The following is a 23,892-nucleotide window of genomic DNA, read 5'->3' on the forward strand; positions in this document are numbered from 1 at the left end:
CCATTTGAAATCCAAGTGGAGTGACTGTGTAGGCAAATGGATACAAGAGTCTAGAGCTAGGGAAGGATTAATGCCAGGGTTAGAGATGCACAATTATGAGCAATGGTTACATAAAGTTTTTAAGACCATGAGCCTAAATGAGACGATCTAAAGAATATTCAAAGAGAAAGGGGCCCAGGGCAAAAATCTCGGGATTCCAGTATTTAAAAGCTGTGCTGAGAAAGAGCCAGCTAGAGCTTGACCAGAGCTGTCACAGAAAACTCCCAATTTCCAACCATGACTTAGAAAGACCTACACTCGGACCCTGCTTAACCTTCCAATTTTCTCTTACCACTCTTCCTACCACCAACTGCACACTAGCTCTTCTTGCCGTTTTTTGTTTCTTCCTCAGGGGTTTACACCAGCTTTAAACCGCTCTCCCTACTCTCCTCCCTTCTCAAGACCGGATCTCCTCAGAGCCCCGCCTAAAAATGTCAAGTCCTAAATGTGGCCTTTCCTCACCACCTAATCTGAAGTAGTCATTCATTCCCTCTAGCCATTATCCCATTTTAATTATATAGAGAGGACGTGTCCCATCTTTTAACATTTGTCTTTTTGTCCATTTCTCACTACACTGAGAGCTCCATGAGAATTCGGACCTTGCCTGTCTTGCTCACTGCTGCTCCTGTAACACCTACAACAGCTCCTGACACATATAAGACTCTCAAATATGTGTGAATGAATGAAAGAATGAATGGATTTAGTGTGGAGGAATTCTCTTTCTAGAAGTTCTACAAATTATAGATATTACTGGGTCTTTATTTGCCCACATGTCAAAGACAAGAAACTTAGCATCTCTTAAGATGGTACTGCATCCCATGAGGAAAACAAAAAAGTATTTTCTAGCACAAACGTTAAATACAAATACATATTCACACTGCTTTGGACTGTTTTAAACATCGTGCCTTATAGGAAAAAAAAATCTATGTAGGGAAAAACAATGAAGAAAATCTTTGAGAATAAAAGCTTCTGAATAAAAGCAAACCTGTTTTAGGCTGAGTGCACAAAACAAAAAAACACAGGATTTACATGGTGGTGGTGGAAGTGGGTAGGTTGGTAGTTGCAACTTCTTTCCAGGACTGAACAAACAAACCTTTGTTCTTTCAGTGTAGATGCTTAGTCAAAGGCTGTGGGTTTTCAGAGCTGGGAGAGATGCTTGGAGAATGCTTGATCCAGCTTTATGGAGGAGGTCAGAGAGGAGTGGCCACCTGCTTAACCTCTCAGGTTTTGGGGAACCAAGCCTGGACCAGAATGTATGTCTTCTGAGCAACTCCCAATCCAGCGTTCTCTCCACTGGGCCAGGCTCTCTCCCCAGCTCTGAACTTATAGAAATGTATCAAAGCCTTTCCCTCTTTTTTCAGAATTGGTAATCAGGGTGATTAAATTCTGTGTAGAAATGCTCTCAAGAATCTAAATTGTTAGTCAGCACCCTAACTCTTCCCTCTCCTCCACCTTGTCATTCCAACTAGCTCCTCTGTAGTCAGTCTTTTTCGTAGGTTTTTCCTCTGTCATAGTAGCTCAGGGCTCAGTGTCTTACTGCTCTGACTCCAAACTATCCCTAAAGCTCTCGTCTGATCTCATGGCTAACTACTCCCAAATTTATCTGCTGGCCTGTCCGTATCATTGAATTTAGACCTGTATATCCAATACCTACTTAACATTTCCACTTTGATCCTTAACAGGCATCTCAAACAATGTGTCAGACACTAAATTCTTGTCTCTATTCCACCATGTGTAATATGCCCCATCCCAGATTTCCTCATCTCAATAAATTGCAGCAATAGCTAAAGCCAAAAGCCTAGGTTTCAGAACCGATTTCTCTTTCCTTTCCTTCTTCCAATTCATCAACAGGTCCTGTTATCCCTTTTAGTTTTTGGAATTCAGGTTTATATAATTGGACTAATCATAATCCTTGGTTTGTAACACCCCACTATCATGGTCTGTGCATGATTCTATTAATTCATTTGTTCATGCATTTACTTTAAATGACAACTGAACCCATCATCCAATCCAGGGACTAGAACATTATCAATGATTTACTCATATATTTGCGGCTCCCAGTTCTCTCTCCTTATCTCCCTCTCATCCAAAGGTAATCCTATCCTGAACTTTGTGTTTATTACTATCTTGTGGTTTTTTATTAGTAGTTTTGTCTCATATACATAGATGCCTAAACAATTCGTTTTAGTAGTTTTTGAACTTCATGAGAAAAGTATTATGCCATGTGTAGCCTTCTGAGTGTTTTACTTTTTCATTCAATTTATGTTGCTATGTTCCATGTGAGCACACAATACTTTACCCTCCTGTAGATGGACATTTGGGTTTTTCCCAGGACATTATTATATATGTATTCTGGGACACTTTGTGGCAAGTATTTCTCTTGAGTATATGCCTAAAAGTGGAACTGCTAGGCTATGGGCAACTAATGCTCAACTTTTCAAATGAATGGTTTTTCAGTAGTAGATACACATTGACATTCCCATTAGCAATATATGAGTAATCCTATTGATTGAAATTCTCTTCAAAACTTGACTGTGTTGGGCTTTTTAACTTTTGCTAGTTGGATAAATTTAAACATATCACTGAGGTCTTGACTTAGTTTATCTGATTATTAACAGAAATTAAAACCTCCTAATATGTGTATTGGCCCATATGCACTTCCAGTTCTGTGGAGGACCTGTTTCAGTCTTCCATCCATTTTTCTGTTAGGTTTTTTTCCTTATGGATTTGTAGAATTTCTGTATATATTCTTAATATTAATCTATTATTGGTTATGAGTTTTGCAAATTTCTTCTTACAGTTTACAGTTTGGCTTTAATATGTCTAAATTAACAATTTATAACAAAGCACTATTTTCTTTTACATTTATTTATCTTTCATGGTCTCTTTTGCTTCCAGTTTAAGAAGTCCTTCTTAAAGCAGGATCAGGAAGATATTCACCTACATTTTTGAAATATGTTTCAACTATATTTTCTACATCAAAATTTTTAGTTTTAACTATATTTTCTACATCAAAATTTCTGAAGTTCCAGGACACTTAAAACAGTTGTTTTTATGTATGGTGTGAAGAAGAGATCCAATTCTGTATATTCCTCTTTTTTTGTCAGCTCTACTTAATAGTCCTTTCTATCATTGATCTACCACGCCTTCTCTGTCAATATGAAATTTACACCTATGCATGGGTCTGCATTGGGGCTCTCTATTCTATTCCACTGGCCATTTTTCCTGTTTCTGCACTCACGTCACACTCTTAAATACTTCAGCCTTATAAGAAGTCCTTCTCACAGGATAAATTATTCCTCCTTTTTCTTCAGAAGTGCCTTGATCATTCTTCATCCTTCACCACGTCACATAAATTTCATTTTGTCAATTCAAGGAGAAATGTTGGGATTTAGTTTGGAGATGCACTAAATCTATATATCAACTTGGAGAGAATTAACATCTTTTTTTTTTTAATGTGATTTTTCAGGCTTTATTTATTATTTTTTTTTGGCTGTGTTGGGTCTTCATTGCTGCATGCAGGCTTTCTCTAGTTGTGGCGAGTGGGGGTCTGCTCTTCGTTGCGGTGTGAGGGCTTCTCATTGCGGTGGCTTCTCTTGCTGCAGAGCACAGGCTCTAGGCATGCGGGCTCAGTAGTTGTGGCATGCGGGCTTCGGTAGTTGTGGCTTGCAGGCTCTAGGGCGCAGGCTCAGTAGTTGTGGCACAGGGGCTTAGTGGTTCCGCGGCATGTGGGATCTTCCCAGACCAGGGCTCGAATCCATGTGCCCTTCATTGGCAGGCAGATTCTTAACCACTGTGCCACCAGGAAAGCCCAACATCTTTTATATTGTCTTTCTATCCATGAACATAGGATCAATCTAGTCCTCCTTATTGTCTTTTTAGTAAAGTTTTATAACTTTCTGCACACAGGTCTGTGTACAGATTACACAGTAATCTTTGGTTAGATTACTTAGCACTTTAGAATTATGTTTGCATTTGTTTGGTCTTAAAAAGTCTATTTTCCAATTGTTTGAGGTTGGTGTATGTAAGTATAATTCACAATTATATACTGATCCCTTATTTAGCCACCTAATAAGTTGATGGAAGATTTTTTTTATTTCCTATGTAGACAATCACATCATAAGCAAATAAGGACAGTTTACTTTCTCCTTTCCAATCATTGTATCTTTATCTTCCTCGTGGTGCTGCACTGGCTAACATTTATAGTACAATTCTGAATAAAAGTGAAGACAGTGGTCATCTTTATCCTACTGTTCACTTCAAAGAGAATGTTTCTAATGTTTCCTCTCTTAGGGTGATGTTTATTATAGGATGCTTGAAGATACCCTTTACCAAGCTGAGAAGCACCCTTTCGTCTACAGATTAAAGTTATTAATGAGCATTTTTATCAAATGTTTTTCTCCATCTATGGATCAGATGTTTTTTTCACTTTTATTCTGTAAATGCAGCAAATATTTATAAATTCAGTTTGCCTTTGCATATATATTCACGACAAAACGGGCCTATAATCTTCCTTTTCTGTATTGCCCCCATCTGGTTTTACTATCAGTTATATTGGTTTTTGATGTAGGAGACATACTTATTCTGTTCTCCAGAATATATCTAAGATTAGAATACCCATTCTTTAAAGTTTGGTAAAACCACCTATGCCTAGAGTTTTCTTCACGGGAGGATTTCTAACTACTTCCTTTCCTTTAATAGCAGTAGTACTGCTCAGGCTTCTGACTTCTTAACCAAAATATAACACATTTTTTCTAGGAATTTTCCCTTTTGCCTAAATTTTGAAACTTATTGCCATATTGTTTATAACATCCGTTAGTATGTGCAATGACATACGCCTTTTCATTCCCAGTATGGGTTATTTGTGCATTTTCTCTTTCTCCAGGATAAACTTGCCAGAAATTTGTCTGTTTTGTTCATCTTTTCAAAGACTCAATAGCTTTTATGATCTTCTACTGCATTCTTGTTTTCTCTTTCTGCTCTTATCTCCTTCATCTTGTTCTCCTATAACTTCTTTAATTGGACACTCAGCTCATTTAAAAAATATAAATAAGGATTTAAAGCTATAAACTTCTCCTGGAAGCACTTTCTCTGTATCCTTGTAAGTTCTGATATTATTAGTCAGCTCTTAGTATTTTTAAATTTCTCCATTTTTATTATTTCTATTTTCTCATTAAGTCTTCTTGGTGCACTCAATTTTTAGTATTATGTAAAACCCATCTCTATGTCTAATAATATTTTTGTCCTATCATGTTTTTTTCTGATAACAGTATAACCACTCTAGCTTTCTTTTGGTATTTTCCTGGTATCTTTTTTCCATTCTTTTATTCCAACATTTCCATGTCCTTATGCTTTGTTTAGTTATCATAGACTTTAATCCAATTTGACTATCTTTTTACTTTTTTTTTTTTTAATTTTTGTTTTTGTTTTTGATTTTTTAAATTTTTTTATTTATTTATTCTTGGCTGTGTTGGGTCTTCGTTTCTGTGAGAGGGCTTTCTCCAGTTGCGGCGAGCGGGGGCCACTGTTCATCGCGGTGCGCGGGCCTCTCACTATCGCGGCCTCTCTTGTTGCGGAGCACAGGTTCCAGACGCGCAGGCTCAGTAGTTGTGGCTCACGGGCCCAGCCGCTCCGTGGCATGTGGGATCTTCCCATACCAGGGCTCGAACCCGTGTCCCCTGCATTAGCAGGCAGATTCTCAACCACTGTGCCACCAGGGAAGCCCTTTACTTACTTTTTATTTCCATATCATACTCTTTCTCTACTTGGTCTCTTCACTTTTAATTATCTCCATTTTTCATCTAACAAGAACTTTAATATATCCCCATGCTCTCTGGTCTCCTCCCATTCCCATTGTGTTGATATTGTAAAGAATTTTAGTTCTAGATTGTTATGGATATACTTGAAGTTTTAAAATTTTCTTTAGCCTTACTTTTTTATTCTTTTTATCAACAAACTTTCTCTACGTATCTGATCACTTTTCTTCCCAAATCTCAAAGCATCTCCTGGATTTCTCTTTTAAATTTAGTATTTTCTCCAAAAGTGTGTCTTTTTTTTAATCTACTGGCCACGCCATGCGGCATGCAGGATCCTAGTTCCCCGACCAGGGATCGAACCTGTGCCCCCTGCATTGGGAGTGTGGAGTCTTAACTACTGGACCGCCAGGGAAGCTCCCTAATTTTTTTTTTTTTTTTTCCCCTGGCTGCATTGGGTCTTTGTTGCTGCACACAGGCTCTCTAGTTGCGGTGAGCAGGGACTACTCTTCATTGCGGTGCACAGGCCTCTCATTGCAGTGGCTTCTCTTGTTGTGGAGCACAGGCTCTAGATGCATGGGCTTCAGTAGTTGCATCACACAGGCTCAGTAGTTGTGGCATGTGGGCTCTAGGGCGTGCAGGCTTCAGTAGTTGTGGCGCATGGGCTCAGTAGTTGTGGCTCGCAGCTTCTAGAGCGCAGGCTCGGTAGTTGTGGTGCATGGTCTTAGCTGCTCCGCGGCATGTGGGACCTTCCCAGACCAGGGCTCGAACCTGTGTGCCCTGCATTGGCAGGTGGATTCTTAACCACTGTGCCACCAGGGAAGTCCCCCCAAAGTGTTTTTAATTTGCATCTTTGTGTGGAAAATCTTCTGAAGCTCTGAAAGTCTGAGTGCATGTTTATTATGCCCTCACATTAGAACTATCAAGGCATAAAATTCTAGTTTCAAATTTCTTTTCATGTTCAATTTCATATTCTTGAGCTGGGCATGGTAATGATGGTTTCTGCCATACCATTCTCAAATATCCTTTTGTCTGTGGGCTTCCATCCATCCTGGTGACTGAGTCTTCTATACGTAAGGTTGACCAAACCTTTGAGACAGGACTGAAAGTAATACCACCTTCAGAACACCAGTTCTCTCATACACATCTGCTGTGAATATAAATTGGTTCAACTTTTCTAGACGGCAATTTGGCAATGCAGATCAAATATTTTAAAATACACATGTACCTTGCTTGACCCAACAATTTTACTTCTAGGCATCTATACGAAGGAAATAACCCAACAATGTTCAAAGAAGTATACACAAGGATCCTCATCACAGCATTATGACATGAAAAAGAAATTTAAAACAAACTAATCTCCAAACACAATTAGTTACCATCCTATAATCAAAACCTTACATTGATCCAGATTTGTAGAATTTTTAAGTAAAAAAAATAGAAAGTCTACTTTTTGTTTCAGAAATGTACACACATAGGTAGAAAATATCTGTAAGTCTATTCTTCAAAAATATTGAGTAGCTTTCTCTAGATGGACGGACTAAAGTGGTTTCTCATTTCTTCTTTTTGTTTTTCTGTACTTCACTATACTTCTATCATGAAACTATTTACTTGTATAATTAATATTAATCAATAGTTTTTCCATACAATTTGTTTTACAATCTGAAAATGACAGATCGAGTGGCTGTGATCAGTGTATCCTTTGCAAGTATCACTCTTTCAACCCACACCCCTTCCAACTCCCCAGAGCACACATCAAACTCCTAATTTATCTTTATACCCTTTCAATGATTACTACAGTGCTCAATGTATATAAAGTATAAATACACTACATCAAGATGTTCAAGACTGCATCTCTAGAATAAAATGTGACTGTCCTCTATTAATCACCATAATAAAGGGATTCTTTAAGTTACAGAGAACAGAATGAACAAAAGTGACTTTCTTTTCAGAAGAAGTCTTTCTTTAAATAAAATCTTTTTTTAATCCTAACATATAAAACAGACAAAAATAGAGTCATTCTAGTGGGGGGGAAGGAAGCTGATCCTGTTCACTTAGCCTTGTCTTTTGCAGGCTGCTATGAAGTTTGAAAACTACAATTCAATATATTCAGCTGACCCTACGTATCATGTCAGAGCTAGAAGAGAAAGCAAAAACACACTCAATCTAATATTTATTTATTTAGCTTTTTTTTTTTGCAACTATAAATTACAATCACTAGTACACCTGTAATTCTTTATAGTGTGTTCAACTAAAGAATAAGCAAACACAGCATAGGTCAGTTTAAAAGAAATCACAGTACTTCTCAGTGTAATTTGCAAAAGAGGGAAAAAGTTTTGGACCCACTCCTTGGAAGGAAATAAATATCAAGTAACCATAAAAATATTCAGTCATTTTCCAGGTCTTCAGGGAGGTTCATGCATGGTCCCAGGCAGAGCATCACAGTTCCTCTTTGAAATATCCCAGCTTTGCCAATGACATCTCTTTTCTCAACTGCATAACTTCCCAAAACATTTGATCAACTACACAGACAGAAAAGAGAAACACATAAATCATAAACTATTATCTTAGTTTTTAATCTGTTTCACTGAAAATTTCAGATTAGCTGAAATGCCAGTCGGGCATCTCCTGATGACGTACCTAATGCTTAGACACGCTATCACTATTTCACACTAACTTCTCCGTGTACTTGTGAGCATCCCAGTTTTATGAATAAATAAGCAGTATTTACCAATTTTGCTACAACGATTTGTTAGATACATCAATGACTGACTACCATTTTAGCCCAAAAGAAGGTAGGCATCTCAGTGTCCTGAGTAACTGGCAATGCTGCTGCCTTCTTGAGTAACTACACTCAGTGCTCAATTACACAAGAGTTATTATCTAACTTATGCATCTTCTTGCTATAGTTTGCTGTATCTTGGCCATTTTTCACTTTTCATTAAAACTAACAGAGTAAACAGGAAAAAAAGGAAAACAAGAGACAGTCCAGAGAACTTAGTAACATTCTTTGTAATAATAGGGAAAGATTTTGTGTATGGCTCAATTAGAAATAAAAATAAATGCAGAGGATGAACCGTAAATTTCAATTACCTGTGCTTCTGAAAGTCCCCTCTATAAGTGGGAAGAAATTTGCTCTATGTTTTAGATAATAAAAGGTCTCTCTCTGACATATGATCAGATTAGATTGATTTAGATCAGTGGTTGTCAACCTGGGAGAATGTGTCCCCAGGTGTGCGTTTGGCAATGTCTGGATACATTTTTCATTACTAGCATCTAGTGAGTAAAGCCCAGGGATGCTATTAAACATCCTACAATGCACAAGACAGCCTCCCACAACAAAGAATTATCCAGTTTAAAATAATAATAGTACCAAGGCTGAGAAACCCTGCTTTATATTTAACTGCCTTAAATCCTTTTTAGCACAAGGCACAGATAATAAACAGATTGTAAAACTAACAATAATTTACTACAAACTCACTCAGTATACAATGTGTAACAAATGCTGTAAAGTGAAAGAGTAAGAGGAACCAGACAAGATATCACTTTTATCACCATCACCACAACCACTCATGATCCCTTCTTCCTGTTTTCACAAAGTAGAGTACCTTTCATTCTTCCCTACAAAAACTTCTTTTTTTATTTTATTTTATTTTTTTATTCAAACAGAAAGTCACAAAAATTATAATCATCCTCATCAGTTCACTCAGTCCCATGTAATTAATTTTTTTTTCCATCTTGATCTTTTGTTAGCACTTTTATGAATTCATCAGTTTTCCATTAGAGTTCTGAAAATGCTCATTCATTCAGTTCAGCAGTATAGTCAGTTACCAGAAACTTGTACTTGTCAGTCTTTTCCAAGAATTCCTTGAAGATGAAACCCTTTTATAGGAACAATTTTGAAAAAGCATCAGAGTACACCCAGAACTGTCCGTAAATGACAAAAGACTTAAAAATGACCCTGGTTAAAGATTTGATGAAAGTTCATAATAATGCAATTGACAAGGAAATTTAGTTATTTCTGAGATATACATTTTAAAGTAATAACTAAAATTGTGACTTATAACATTATACCAGAACATGTAAGATTTTTAGAAATTTCATGTAATGTCTGAAACATTTATATTAACATATTTCCATACAAATAACCCAAAGAAAGTTTAGTATTAGTTGTTTTTTGTTTGTTTGTTTGTTTTTTTATACTGCAGGTTCTTATTAGGCATCAATTTTATACACATCAGTGTATACATGTCAATCCCAATCGCCCAATTCAGCACACCACCATCCCCACCCCACCACGGTTTTCCCCCCTTGGTGTCCATACGTTTGTTCTCTACATCTGTGTCTCAACTTCTGCCCCGCAAACCGGTTCATCTGTACCATTTTTCTAGGTTCCACATACATGCATTAATATACGATATTTGTTTTTCTCTTTCTGACTTACTTCACTCTGTATGACAGTCTCTAGATCCATCCATGTCTCAACAAATGACTCAATTTCGTTCCTTTTTATGGCTGAGTAATATTCCATTGTATATATGTACCACAACTTCTTTATCCATTCGTCTGTCGATGGGCATTTAGGTTGCTTCCATGACCTGGCTATTGTAAATAGTGCTGCAATGAACACTGGGGTGCATGCATCTTTTTGAATTATGGTTTCCTCTGGGTATATGCCCAGTAGTGGGATAGCTGGATCAAATGGTAATTCTATTTTAAGTTTTTTAAGGAACCTCCATATTGTTCTCCATAGTGGCTGTATCAATTTACATTCCCACTGACAGTGCAAGAGGGCTCCCTTTTCTCCACACCTTCTCCAGCATTTGTTGTTTGTAGATTTTCTGATGATGCCCATTCTAACTGGTGTGAGGTGATACCTCATTGTAGTTTTGATTTGCATTTCTCTAATAATTAGTGATGTTGAGCAGCTTTTCATGTGCTTCTTGGCCATCTGTATGTCTTCTTTGGAGAAATGTCTATTATGGTCTTCTGCCCGTTTTTGGATTGGGTTGTTTGTTTCTTTAATATTGAGCTGCATGAGCTGTTTATATATTTTGGAGATTAATCCTTTGTCCGTTGATTCGTTTGCAAATATTTTCCCCCATTCTGAGGGTTGTCTTTTCGTCTTGTTTATGGTTTCCTTTGCTGTGCAAAAGCTTTGAAGTTTCATTAGGTCCCATTTGTTTATTTTTGTTTTTATTTCCATTACTCTAGGAAGTGGATCATAAAAGATCTTGCTGTGATTTATGTCAAAGAGTGCTCTTCCTATGTTTTCCTCTAAGAGTTCTATAGTGTCAGTCTTACATTTAGGTCTCGAATCCATTTTGAGTTTATTTCTGTGTATGGTGTTAGAGAGTGTTCTAATTTCATTCTTTAACATAAAACTTCTTTTTTTAACAAGGAGAAAAAATATGCTTGACAACTTAACACAAATCATCTGTTCTTCAGCTTAAATCATATTATCTACCAATAGGTATTCAAAAAGATTTAAATTTTATTAAAGTCATAAAAAGTACTGTATAGTTTAAAGACTGCTTTTATGCTCTGTGGCCTTTTGAAATTCAATGTTAATTAGAGACAGGTTTCACCCCTTTTCTTTTATGCATTAAAACCTAATTATATGGGATTATAAATAAACGACTGTTTTCAACGTACTAGAGCTTGAAAACGCTAAACTAAGTTTTTATCAACATGACTGATTTTTCCAAAGAATTAAGATTCACTGGTTTACATGACAGAAAGATAGTAGGCATCTACTAGTTTTTAAGTATAAGAAAAATTTCAGTGTTCAGAAAAATATAAACAGGAAAATTTCCCACAAATTCAAATACAAAACTGGCATGGACTTGTCCCTAGCCTAGTATCTGCTATTTCTGTTTTAAAACAATCATACATATTTAAAAAAAAACCAAAAACAAAACCAAAAAAAAACAAAACAAAACACTGCTTTGGAGCTGTCAAGCCATATTAGTTTCTATGCCTGGTATTTAAGACATTCGGCTATAAAACCATAAGTAATCATGAAAGACTACATTAAAAATGCCATGAAAGACTACATTAAAAAATATCCAGGAGAGTCCTGGGCTGACTCCCCTGGATATATCATCTGCATGTCTCAGCTGATTTACAACACAGTAATCTTTATTCCACTCAGAATTACACTCAGGACTGCTTTATTAACTCACACATGAAAGTAGAAAATACAGAAAAAAATTTATTGTTAGTGCCTTGTGGGTTCCAGTAATTAAAATAAATCTGGGGAATTCCCTGGCGGTCCAGTGGTTAGGACTCTGCACTTCCACTGCAGGGTACACGGGTTTGATCCCTGGTCAGGGAACTAAGATCCCACATGCCACGTGGCATGGTCAAAAATAAAAAATCTATTAAAAAATAAATAAAATACAGTAAAATAAATCTGACCATGTCTAGAGCTTGTTCATTTTTATTTCTTAAGGAGTAAATTCAATGGGCTTTATATGCTCCTCTCACACTTACCATCTGGTTTATCATATACCCCTTAAAAGTTAAAATTGATCCTGCTTAAAACTCAAAATTACAGTAAAATGAGGCAAATATAAGGATTAAATACAACATGTTTAAAAGACGCATTTGTTCCCAAATTCTTCACACATTTTATTAGACCTACAAAAGAGATTCAATATAAATGTACCAATAATAAAGTTTACTTGTGCTTACTATTATGTTCCATACTTTTTACTGAACTTTCATACAAATATTTTATAATGAATTAAGAACACTCACCATCCTGCTGTTTCACAAGTCCCTGTTGAATATATCGAATATACGTGAAAAAGTTACATACAGAAGTGATCTAGGCCAAAAAGAAAAAAAATGTTAAACAGTCAAATATCTCACATCAAAGCAAGCTTTATTAAAATTTGTGGTTAATGAGGAGCAACTAAGCCCGCGCGCCACAACTACTGAGCCTGCGCTCTAGAGCCCTCGAGCCACAACTACTGAGCCCACGAGCCACAACTACTGCAGCCTGCGCACCCAGAGCCCGTGCTCTGCAACAAGAGAAGCCACCACAACTAGAAGCCCACGCAGCGCAACGAAGAGTAGCCCCCGCTCGCCGCAACTAGAGAAAGCCCACGCACAGCAACGAAGACCCAATGAAGCCAAAAATAAATAAATAAATAAAATAAATTAAAAAAAGAAATTTGTGGTTAAGTTACTTACCCTGTATCTGCAAAAAGGAGAAATATAATAATAATTGCTTGAGTCCCCTAATTTAATTCTGTGTTTACAGGGCTTACTCTGACCTGTGAGAGCACATTTTCTGTAAAATAAGGATAAATTTTAGTTTTTTAAATTAAAAGCATTTTGCCCCTACCTTCTGGACAAGTTGTATATTCATTAAGACAACTAACATATGAGAACCGACCACGTACCAGGCACTTTGTGACGCTGGGCTATAATGATGAAAAAGACAAAATCCCTGCCCTTTGGGGCTTACATTCTAGTATAAGCTTACAGGCATAGCTTTAACCATGGTTCTAGAAATAGAAGCTAAATGTGTTAATATATGTCCTATCCTGGGGCAAATTTACAAATGAGTAATCAGCTGCAGGGAAGCTCTCAGCTTTCCATTGGGACTTCAACTTCTCTCTCAGTTGAAAAAAACTTAAAAGTGACTGCTTAAGTCTCAAAACATGTTATTGACAGCTTGCAGGAGAACAGCTTTCAGATGGGATACTTTTTGGTGTGTTGGGTTGGTATATACGCATTTAATGTGGCACCTAGGCCTAAGAAATACAAAGGAATAAGCTACCGTACAAATACACTGAATCTTAACAATTACACAAAGGGTACACTACTTTTAGACATACCAACCTTTCTCTTTGCATACTACAACATGTAAAATTTGGTATGAGGGCTTTCTGGCTGGGATTAGGCTGAAAGCCTCTTTTTTTTTTTGCCACACCACTTGTCATGTGGAATCTCAGTTCCCCGACCAGGGACTGAACCTGCGCTCACTGCACTGGAAGTGCAGGGTCTTAACCACTGGACTGCCAGGGAAGCCCCCCTAAAAGCCTCTTGAGAGCAGTGAATGTACTTTATTCATCTTTAAATGCCTGGCGCCAAGCACGCGCCTGGCACACAGCAGACGTTCAGTGACTGTTGGTTAAGTGACAGGCCACCCGTCACTCCACTGCTCAACAGGGTCAGGCTGGGCTCACAGCAGCCCAGTTGTCAACCCCCTAAATGAGAAGCTTGACTGAAGATAGCTGTCATTCCCTGTCGATGCAAAATTAGTGTAGCTCTAAGTAAAATAAAGCGGCGAATAGCATTTTCTACGACATGATAAATTATATAATAGAGAAAAATATATTAAATGAACGTTAGTTTTCAGCTACACTTACCAGAAATACGATACAAATGTGCCTCCATATTAGCAAACACACGGAGAATGTGCATTTAAAAGAGGGTAATTTTGGAAGTGGCCATTCAAATCACTAAAGAATTCTTACCTTTTCAAAGAGATTTAGCCTCATTGTTCCTTTATTAGAAAATTCCTTTAATGATCTACAACAATATTTAAAAGCACTAACTGCTAGCTTGGGGAGGATAGACAATCAAGAAATTTAAGGCACAAGTGTTAAAAGTCCTTGGAACTATACCATTTTAAGTATAATTTACACAAGAGAAAAAAGTAACCATCAAACTGATAAAAATCACCTTTTGGAAGCAGACATATACCTGTTTGTCTACTATTTTTCTAATTTTGAAAGGACTCAGGTAAAGTGGTTTTAAGTATCAACTTTTAAAATAATAAAAAAGTGGTTAAGTTATCTCATTTCTAAAGCCAATATATTTTTATTTGAGCTAGGATTCCACACTAAGTCTTCTGACCTCTAATTCCAATGTTTTTTTAACATGCCACACTACCTCAGTATCCCTTAACAGCTCTAGTCCCAAGATTTCAAATCCTTGTTTGCCATTTTCACTTAGGGATGTCAACATGTCTAAATCTAGACCTATCATCTTGTTTCCAAAACCAGAGCCCTTCCTATTGATTTCCAAAAGTTCACAGCATCCCTCTAATCAGTCACCTCTAATTCCTTTTTTTCACGTCTTCCCTCTCCATACACTCACCATCCTCTGAACATACTGTTTTCTTGTTCCTTTATTCAGTCATATGTACTGTTCCTTATCTCCCCAATTCCACCCATGCTTCAAAAGCCCAGATCAAATCAAATCCCAAGAACAGTCCCTGATCACCACCAGTGGAATGATCTTGCCTTCCACAAAATTCCCCGAGCACCGTGCCATTCGTTTAGTGATTATCTTGATAACCTCATCCACAGGAGCCATACTTCACATTTCAAAAAAGAGGACAACGTCTTCTTTAGTATTCTCCACACAATATGCCCCGCAAACACCTTGGTTTCTGGCCCCATTCCCACAAAGACGACAATATTCTTAACGATGTAAATTATTCTCTAAACCTAATCTGTATAATTATTTTACTAAAATACTGTAAAAACCTACTTTAACTGAGATTCTGATTTGTTATCATTTGATATTTGCACGTTTAATGTGTAATATATAATACAAGCATAAATTTAAAATCCTACAGTAAAAACTGCTATATTTAAAATAAGGTATAACATAGAAATTAAAAGTACAAAAAGTATTAATGGGGGCTTCCCTAGTGGCGCAGCGGTTGAGAGTCTGCCTGCCAATGCAGGGGACACGGGTTCGAGCCCTGGTCTGGGAGGATCCCACGTGCCGCGGAGCGACTGGGCCCATGAGCCACAACTACTGAGCCTGCGTGTCTGGAGCTTGTGCTCCGCAACAAAGAGAGGCCGCGACAGTGAGAGGCCCGCGCACCGCGATGAAGAGTGGCCCCCGCTTGCCGCAACTAGAGAAAGCCCTCGTGCAGAAACGAAGACCCAACACAGCCAAAAAATATATATATAAATAAAAATTAAAAAAATTAAGAGCTTTGAGATATAATTTAAAAAATAATAATAATAATAATAATAAAGCTTCGAGTAGGGATAACTGAAAATTTAAAGACCAATATCCTTTATGAATATTGAAAAAAAAAAAAAAAGTATTAATGACCAGGATAAAAATACCCACGTGTTTGTTGAAGGATAGAATTTAGGAATGAAAATCTCTTCCCCAAAATTCAGAGGCCACCATACTACAGGTGTGGCATGGGAGAGTGTAAAACAGGACATAACTGTAGGTAGACGTGTGGCTCACAGAGCAAATACAGGACTAATTCACCCAAATACCAACACTGTGTGATGCTGCTGAGAGTGTAACATGCGTAACAGGAAACAAGAACTATACAACTCCTACGACTGGCTTTAACAGACCTAGTAGTTAATCTCAACCAGCTATTTCCTCCTCTGCCTGCAAAATGGCCTGATGGGATTCAATTATTGCTTGCTGTGAGCTCTCTCGGGCTCTTCGGTCCCCTATACTGATCTAGTTCTTCGCCACCAACTAAGCAGCTTCCTCAAAATCTTTTGAAGTCACTTTTTAAACAGCTGTGGCAAACGTTTTATGTACTGTTGGTTTCAGTCTTTCCTCCTCCCAGGACCGGTTGGAAGACAGCTTGCCCTGCTACGAAATGTGGGAGTCACCCCTGAAGGTATACAACTGCCAAATATCTCTCACATATGGGAGACAGAGCTGTTTATTTACCAAAGTGAGAAAGTTTTATAATGAGAGTAGTAAAGGATAGGACTAACCAAGCCTTCTGGTACCCTGTTTTCATGCTTGGTAAGACTTGGTCTAATTCACTGTCTTCTCAAACTATTTTTGATGGCAAGCCTCAAAAAGAAATAATTTACACAAAAGCCCAGAACACATAGCTATACATATAAGTATAACAAACAAAAATTCTGCTTATGACCCACTAAAGAGATTTCATAATCAACTAATGGATTATAACATGCAGTTTTTAAAGAAGTTTCTAACACCTGATCTACCTGGATCCCACATATACGTTTTAATTAAAAGGGCTCTCCACTGATGCTAAATTTGAAATCCCCACACTGCCCGGGGATTGGTCTTTGGGCTGCACAGACTTTAAATAGAAAACTGACAAGAGATTTAACATTTAAAACCAGAAAATATTAAATAACCACAACACATAAAATTTTAAAAACTCAGTATCTTCCCTAAGACATGGTTTTGAAAACATACTTTGGTCCTCCACATTCAACGGCAGATGCTTTCACAAATCGAATAGGTTGTAGTCCCACTGGTTCAATGCTTAGAGTATTGTTTTCCACAGCCTCCAGAACAGCCGAAGCCAACTTCAAAAAAAACAAAGAAGTATTAGATGCTATGCTGGCAGGAAAATATAAAAATTCTATTCTATAATAAACTAGTGTTTAAAAATTATTTTTCCCAAGGTCCACTAGATTTGCCTTAGCTAATGAAAAAGAAAGAAACCACATAATCTCGGTTTGAATTCTTTTATAATTCAAACATTGTTATGAAAGGCAATTCAGTTATAGCTAAATAACTTTTCTTATTATCTAGAAGGAGATTAAAGACATTAATTCCACACCACCCCTTACCCACAATTAACATCCACTGGTAACGTCACTGCAAAATGAATATCTTAATGCTTCATTTTGCTACATTTATGCATTATTTCTTCCTATTGGTCATTTATAACACAGCAATATGTGTTAATTATAGCTATATATTTACTGATCATGTATTTATGTGCACAAGAGTCTACAAAAGAATTAACTGAGTTATCAAATATTAAATGCCCAGATGGAGACGGTAGTAACTGATAAACAATTGATGAAAGACAAATTTCATTCTGGCAAGATTACTCATACTGAACAGCCTACCTAAAACCAGAGCCACAATGACTAACGTATCTACATATCAAAAGCATTTTACTGTTCATCTTAACTTTTCCTTACAAGCAGTGTTATATAATTAAATCCTCTAAAGACTTAACATAAGACTCTTAGGATTAACTTTCTTAAACACTGATTAACAGGATATTTGTAGATAAACTTTCCACATGTAAGAACAAATTAAAATTATGACCTTACATTTGTATACTGCCTCGTAGTATTTTTTTTTAAGTTTTTCTATCTACTTAATTCACTTCATTTTATCTTAACAATCCTGTGACACAGGCAAGGCAGGCATTTTTTCCCCCTGTTTTAAAGATGAAGAAACTAAATAGGACTTCTTTTTAATCACATACAGATAAACCCAACAAACACCTTAGAGTGTACAGAACTTCCCTTGCACTGAACCTTGGACTAAAAATTAAGTCCTACCCCCTTACATATTTAATACTTCACTCCAATGCAACACACTGCAGCGTAAGTGATCCTCTGCTCAAATAAGGAAAGAGGTTCAGTAAGTGAATGCCAAGAAATTATTATGATCCTAATATGGAATGGAGAAAATGGTAAATATGACACTTTATAACTTATTTATGTAAGAGATATTAAAATATGTAACATGACTTAGTAAAAGGTATAGGAACAACTCTAATGCTTTTCCGTTAAAATTTGTTTTTCATTACCTCACTTTTTGAGAAGGTTAAACATGGAAAAATATCTTCCTGATAGATTTTGTCTAAGAAAGGACATGTTCTGTCCATTATGGGCTCATCCTTCCAAGATCTGAATTCATTATACAGGGATAAGTCAGCCTGACAAAAGAAAACACAAAATAACTTTTTAAAAAGTACAAACATAAATAACCTTATAAAACTGAAACCTAATTTAAATATTACTGAAAAAGAAATACTCTTTATTTAAAATAATAATTGAACCATTCTTGATTAGTTATAATACACAGTAGTAATTTTTCGTTTTTTTTTTTAACTGAAGTATAGTTGATTTACAATATTGTGTTAATTTCAGGTATATAGCAAAGTGATTCAGTTATACATATATTTTCCAGACTCTTTTCTATTATAGGTTATTACAAGATACTGAATATAGCTCCCTGTACTATACAGTATATTCTTCTTGTTTATTTTATATATAGTAATGTATGTCTGTTAATCCCATACTCCTAGTTTATCCCTCCCCCGTCCTTTCCCCTTTGGTAACCATAAGTTTGTTTTCTACATCTGTGAGTCTGTTTCTGTTTTGTAAATAAATTCATTTGCATCTTTTTTTAGATTCCACATATAAGGGATATCATATTTGTCTTTCTCTTTCTAACTTACTTCACTTAGTATGATAATCTCTAGGTCCATCCATGTTGCTACAAATGGCAATATTTCATTCTTTTTTATGGCTGAGTAATATTCCGTTGCAGCAATTTTTCTTTTTAAAAAACAATCCAAATTCCCAAATGACTAGGTGGCGCTTTTCAATGTATCCACTATGGTGTCCAAGGACACTACTATTATCCACCTCACCAAAAAAAATAATAGTAATGTTGGAGCTCCCCTTAAGATACAAGTGCACACTGTCCTGAATATACAAGATGATAAGTCTTTTGTGAAAATAATCAAAAAGTAATTTGGAGCCAAGTTAATTAAATAAAGTGTTTGAGGGGCTTCCCTGGTGGCGCAGTGGTTAAGAATCCACCTGCCAATGCAGGGGACATGGGTTCAAGCCCTGGTCCGGGAAGATCCCACATGCCGTGGAGCAACTAAGCCCGTGTGTCACAATTACTGAGCCTGCGCTCTAGAGCCCGCGAGCCTCAACTACTGAAGCCCGTGTGCCACAACTACTGAAGCCCACGTGCCACAACTACTGAAGCCTGCGTGCCTAGAGCCTGTGCTCTGCAACAGGAGAAGCCACCGCAATGGGAAGCCTGCGCACCGCAATTAAGAGTCGCCTCCTCTCGCTGCAACTATAGAAAGCCCACACGCAGCAACCAAGACCCAACACAGACAAAAATAAATAAATAAAATAAATAATTTTTTTAAAAAAAGAATTTAAAAATAACATGTTTGAATAAACAGAGACTGACTAAACCGTGAAACCTCGTTTGGGGTCAAAAGTGACACCAATTGTTCTGCTATTACCTTAAGGCATTTCCAAAAGAATTTCCAAAATATTTACCGTATAAGCTGCAAGACTAAAAGCAGCACACACAAAGCCTCCTAAATTGACTATCTTAAAATATAACATTTATTTAGATTGTTTTGGCATTTCAACATCCAGTATCTACCATCTGAATTATCAGTAATAATCCAGGCTGGCACCCACCTTCCTATTCACTCTTTCAGTTGTCCCTTCTCTTCCCATCCAATTTAATAAATTTTCCCAAGTATTCTTCTCTACAGATTCCCTCAGCCCAGCTCAACACTTGTCAACATACAAAGCTACATCCACCCACAGCCACCCAAACACAGAGAAGTGTCTCTCACTCGCCTGGCACTCTAAGCCAGAAACACTGGATACACTATAAATGAAGCACTGACTGCAGCTATGGCCTCTAGCACAGCTCAATCAGATGTGCAGGTAGTCTTCACAAAAGTAACAAAAGGCTGACTGTACCCCAGCTTTCCTACAGACTTTCCTTTAAGGTGTATAATGGCAATCTCAATGTGAATATTTTTCATCCCAATCCATAAATTCCTTGAATCAAAGCTAAAGGCAAAAGGATAAAAATATTAGCAGATAAGTAATACTTAACATTTTCAAACTCACTTTCTTTGTAAAGTCTACCCTTTGATGGATATAAAGCTCAAAGTAGGTAAGTAGTGTTCTAAGGAAAGACTCTAGTTTAAAGGCAGTAATTTATTTATTAAGAGCTGACTCTGTGTCAGGAACTATGGTAAGCACTTCACAAACATTTAATCCTAAAAGTTGAGCAAGATAAATATTATAATCACCATTTACTGATAAGGAAACTAGGGTATAGAGAAATAAAATAACTTGACCAAGGTTACAGAGCAAGAAACCAGTAAAAGTTGACATCTGAGTGACTTGATCTCAAAGCCTTGCCTCATTACATGTGTGTGCATGCATGCACATGTGTTTTAAATGCTTTCAGAAGATACGTTATGACCAAATGCCCCCATCACATTTTCTGCAGAAACATGAACATGTTTCATTTTCCTTCCAATTGTTAGATCTCTTTCTAAGACTTACACAAGTCAAATTTATGTGTCTCCTCTGTCTAATAAAACTTTTTGACAAGTTTTTCACATGTATTAGAAAACAGGATATATGAGGGAAGCAAAAAGTTATATGCTGCCTATTCATATTTTAAGGAATTTTGTAAATTAAAAACAAGACTTTAGGGCTTCCCTGGTGGCGCAGTGGCTGAGAATCTGCCTGCCAATGCAGGGGACACGGGTTCGAGCCCTGGTCTGGGAAGATCCCACATGCCACGGAGCAACTGGGCCCATGAGCCACAACTACTGAGCCTGCGCGTCTGGAGCCTGTGCCCCGCAACGGGAGGGGCCGCGATAGTGAAAAGGCCCGCGCACCGCGATGAAGAGCGGCCCCCGCACCGCGATGAAGAGTGGCCCCCACTTGCCGCAACTAGAGAAAGCCCTCACACGAAAACTAAGAGACCCAACACAGTCATAAATAAATAAATAAAATAAATAAAGTATTAAAAAAAAAAAAAAAAAAAAACAAGACTTTAAAATGTTCCATGAGAAACTATTTAAATTTTCTTAGTGTAGACAATAGGGAAAAAAGGTACATAATTACACACACTGAGAAACCATAGCAAAAATACAAGTTGTACCAAGCAATGAAAAATGCTATCTAGGGCTTCCCTGGTGGCTCAGTGGTTAAGAATCCGCCTGCCAATGCAGGGGACACGGGTTCGAGCCCTGGTCTGGGAAGATCCCACATGCCGAGGAGCAACTAGGCCCGTGAGCCACAACTACTGAGCCTGCGCGTCTGGAGCCTGTGCTCCGCAACAAGAGAGGCCGCGATAGTGAGAGGCCCACGCACCGCGATGAAGAGTAGCCCCCACTTGCCGCAACTTGAGAAAGCCCTCGCACAGAAACGAAGACCCAACACAGCCATAAATAAATTAATTAATTAAAAAAAAAAAAATAGAATCCGCCTGCCAATGCAGGGGACACAGGTTCAATCTCTGGTCCGGGAAGATCCCACATGCCGTGGAGCAACTAAGCCCATGCGCCACAACTACTGGGCCTGCGCTCTAGAGCCCACGAGCCACAACTACTGAGCCCATGTGCTACAACTACTGAAACCCGCACGCCTAGAGCCTGTGCTCCACAACAAGAGAAGCCACTGCAGTGAGAAGCCTGAGCATCACAAAGAAGAGCAGCCCCTGCTCGCTGCAACTAGAGAAAGCCCCCACACAGCAACAAAGACCCAACGCAGCCAAAAAAAAAAATGCTATCTAAATTGAAAGAAATCAGAATTAAAGTTATGACTAAAAAAGTTTCTTAAATATTTAATAGAAACCAATGTGAATTTTAGATTTTGTCACATTCCGATTTGACCAAGTACTGAACTTCTCTCTCACTAGCATCTTTTTTGTTAATAACTAAAAATGCAATTCAATTAAAATAAGTAACAACCTTGGTTATTCAATTTAATAAACTCCTGGCTTCCATGCAAAAATCTGAACAAGCACACACAGCTTCTTAATGAATAATGATGGACTTGAATTCACAATGTAAAATACAGCTTTTAAGAAAAAAATGGGAGAAGGCTGCTCATTAATTAGTGATCAATCCCCTTGGAAATGTTTTCTCATATGTAAGTAAAAACTATTTTACTCAGAACACCTCAAAATATTTCCAGTTATTATCTCAGTTATCTTTATAACATATCTTTTAAAATGATAAGGCTACCATTAGTCCTATTTTTTGTTGCTTAATTATCTGAATGAACTCTAGGACTACCTTATGGATATAAAATTCTGCTTCTCCCAGAATTTAAGTAAAAGCAATGTGCCATTCTTCAAGAAAATCACCTAAATATTTTCACACATTCTTATATTCATATTTTGCTAGAGCACCCTAGCAGTAAATTTTGACTAGTCGTATCATTAAAGCCACCCACTCTCCTTTATACAACACATGACCGTTTGCTCCCTAAATGAAATATCGAGATTTAAGAAACTTACCAAGTTTCCAGCAGGTACTCCAAGGTCAGCCAGGTAGAGAAGGGAAATGAAGAATCCCTGAAAGCAGCCAGCTCTAGATAAAGCCTCCCCCATCTTAATACTGAATATTTTGTACTAAAAATTTTGCTGGCAAAAATCATAACCAACACCTCAGTGATGAGAATTAATAAGTATCAACAGAGTCAGAGGGGACAGTCCTGGACGAGTTACCTCTTTGCAGTCTTTTACAATTGGCTGTATCACACTGAGGTCCTGATGACTGCCACTCATAGCACTGCTTGTACTTTTATTTCTTGTATGCCCCTTTTTAAAATGTGCCTTTCCACCTGGCAGAGGCTCTTGTGTAGGTGATGTTGGAGAACTGGACAATACAAGTGTCTTCAATGCAGCTACTTCAGCTTGAAGTACATCAATCTTGAAAAGAAATCAACACAGTCACATACACTGAATATGTTTTATGACAGATGCAGCTAAATGTTAGCAATTTAGTTACTTTCAAAGATGAAATATAAGTTTAATCTGTATTTCCTATGGATTAATAAAAGGAAAGTAAAACCAAATGGTTTTTTTGAAGGTTTTTTTTTTTTAAACCAAGTTTTTTGATGTTTCCATACAGTCTGGATTCAGCTGCTATTCACATCAGATGAAATTTTTTAAATTATCAAAATGTCTAACATTTCACTTATGTGAATTTTCAAAATCTTCAAAATACATTAAAAAATAGCTTATGATTAGTTGCTGTTCGTTCCTAAAATAGTAAAATCTAATAACATTTCAGTTGGTTATTTTTTAGTGAATTAAGAAAATAAATATTAACTTTAAAATGTGATTATACAATCCTTTTGATAATACATGTGATTCACAAGCCTTTAAATCATTTGCTTCTAATATAAATGGACACCAAACATTCATTATTAATTATATATATGTAGTAGCTATTTTCTTCTTTATAGTTTCCTGTAGTTTTAAAAATCTTCTAAAGTAAGCACTGCTTTTATAATCAGAACAAATCCAATAAATGTTAAGGTATTTTTAAAATAGTAATCAC

The 23,892-nt window shown here is 37.0% G+C and overlaps 1 protein-coding gene across 4 annotated transcripts in view; it reads right to left on the reverse strand.

The window, feature by feature from the left end:
• Positions 1 to 7,953: 7,953 nt before the first annotated feature.
• RAB3IP (RAB3A interacting protein) overlaps positions 7,954 to 23,892 on the reverse strand; it is a 48,972-nt gene continuing 33,033 nt past the window's right edge. For all 4 annotated transcript variants that reach the window (XM_057557269.1, XM_057557270.1, XM_007195027.3 and 1 more), the window contains 6 exons: positions 23,055 to 23,258; positions 18,340 to 18,468; positions 16,980 to 17,092; positions 12,993 to 13,092; positions 12,555 to 12,624; positions 7,954 to 8,314 (listed from right to left, as the gene is read on the reverse strand). In XM_057557269.1, coding sequence (XP_057413252.1) covers positions 8,232 to 8,314; positions 12,555 to 12,624; positions 12,993 to 13,092; positions 16,980 to 17,092; positions 18,340 to 18,468; positions 23,055 to 23,258 — 699 coding nt within the window. In that variant the 3' untranslated portion in view covers positions 7,954 to 8,231. The remainder of the gene's footprint in view (positions 8,315 to 12,554; positions 12,625 to 12,992; positions 13,093 to 16,979; positions 17,093 to 18,339; positions 18,469 to 23,054; positions 23,259 to 23,892) is intronic.

The sequence above is a fragment of the Balaenoptera acutorostrata genome, chromosome 11 (genome assembly GCF_949987535.1).
Source record: "Balaenoptera acutorostrata chromosome 11, mBalAcu1.1, whole genome shotgun sequence".
Taxonomy (NCBI): domain Eukaryota; kingdom Metazoa; phylum Chordata; class Mammalia; order Artiodactyla; family Balaenopteridae; genus Balaenoptera; species Balaenoptera acutorostrata.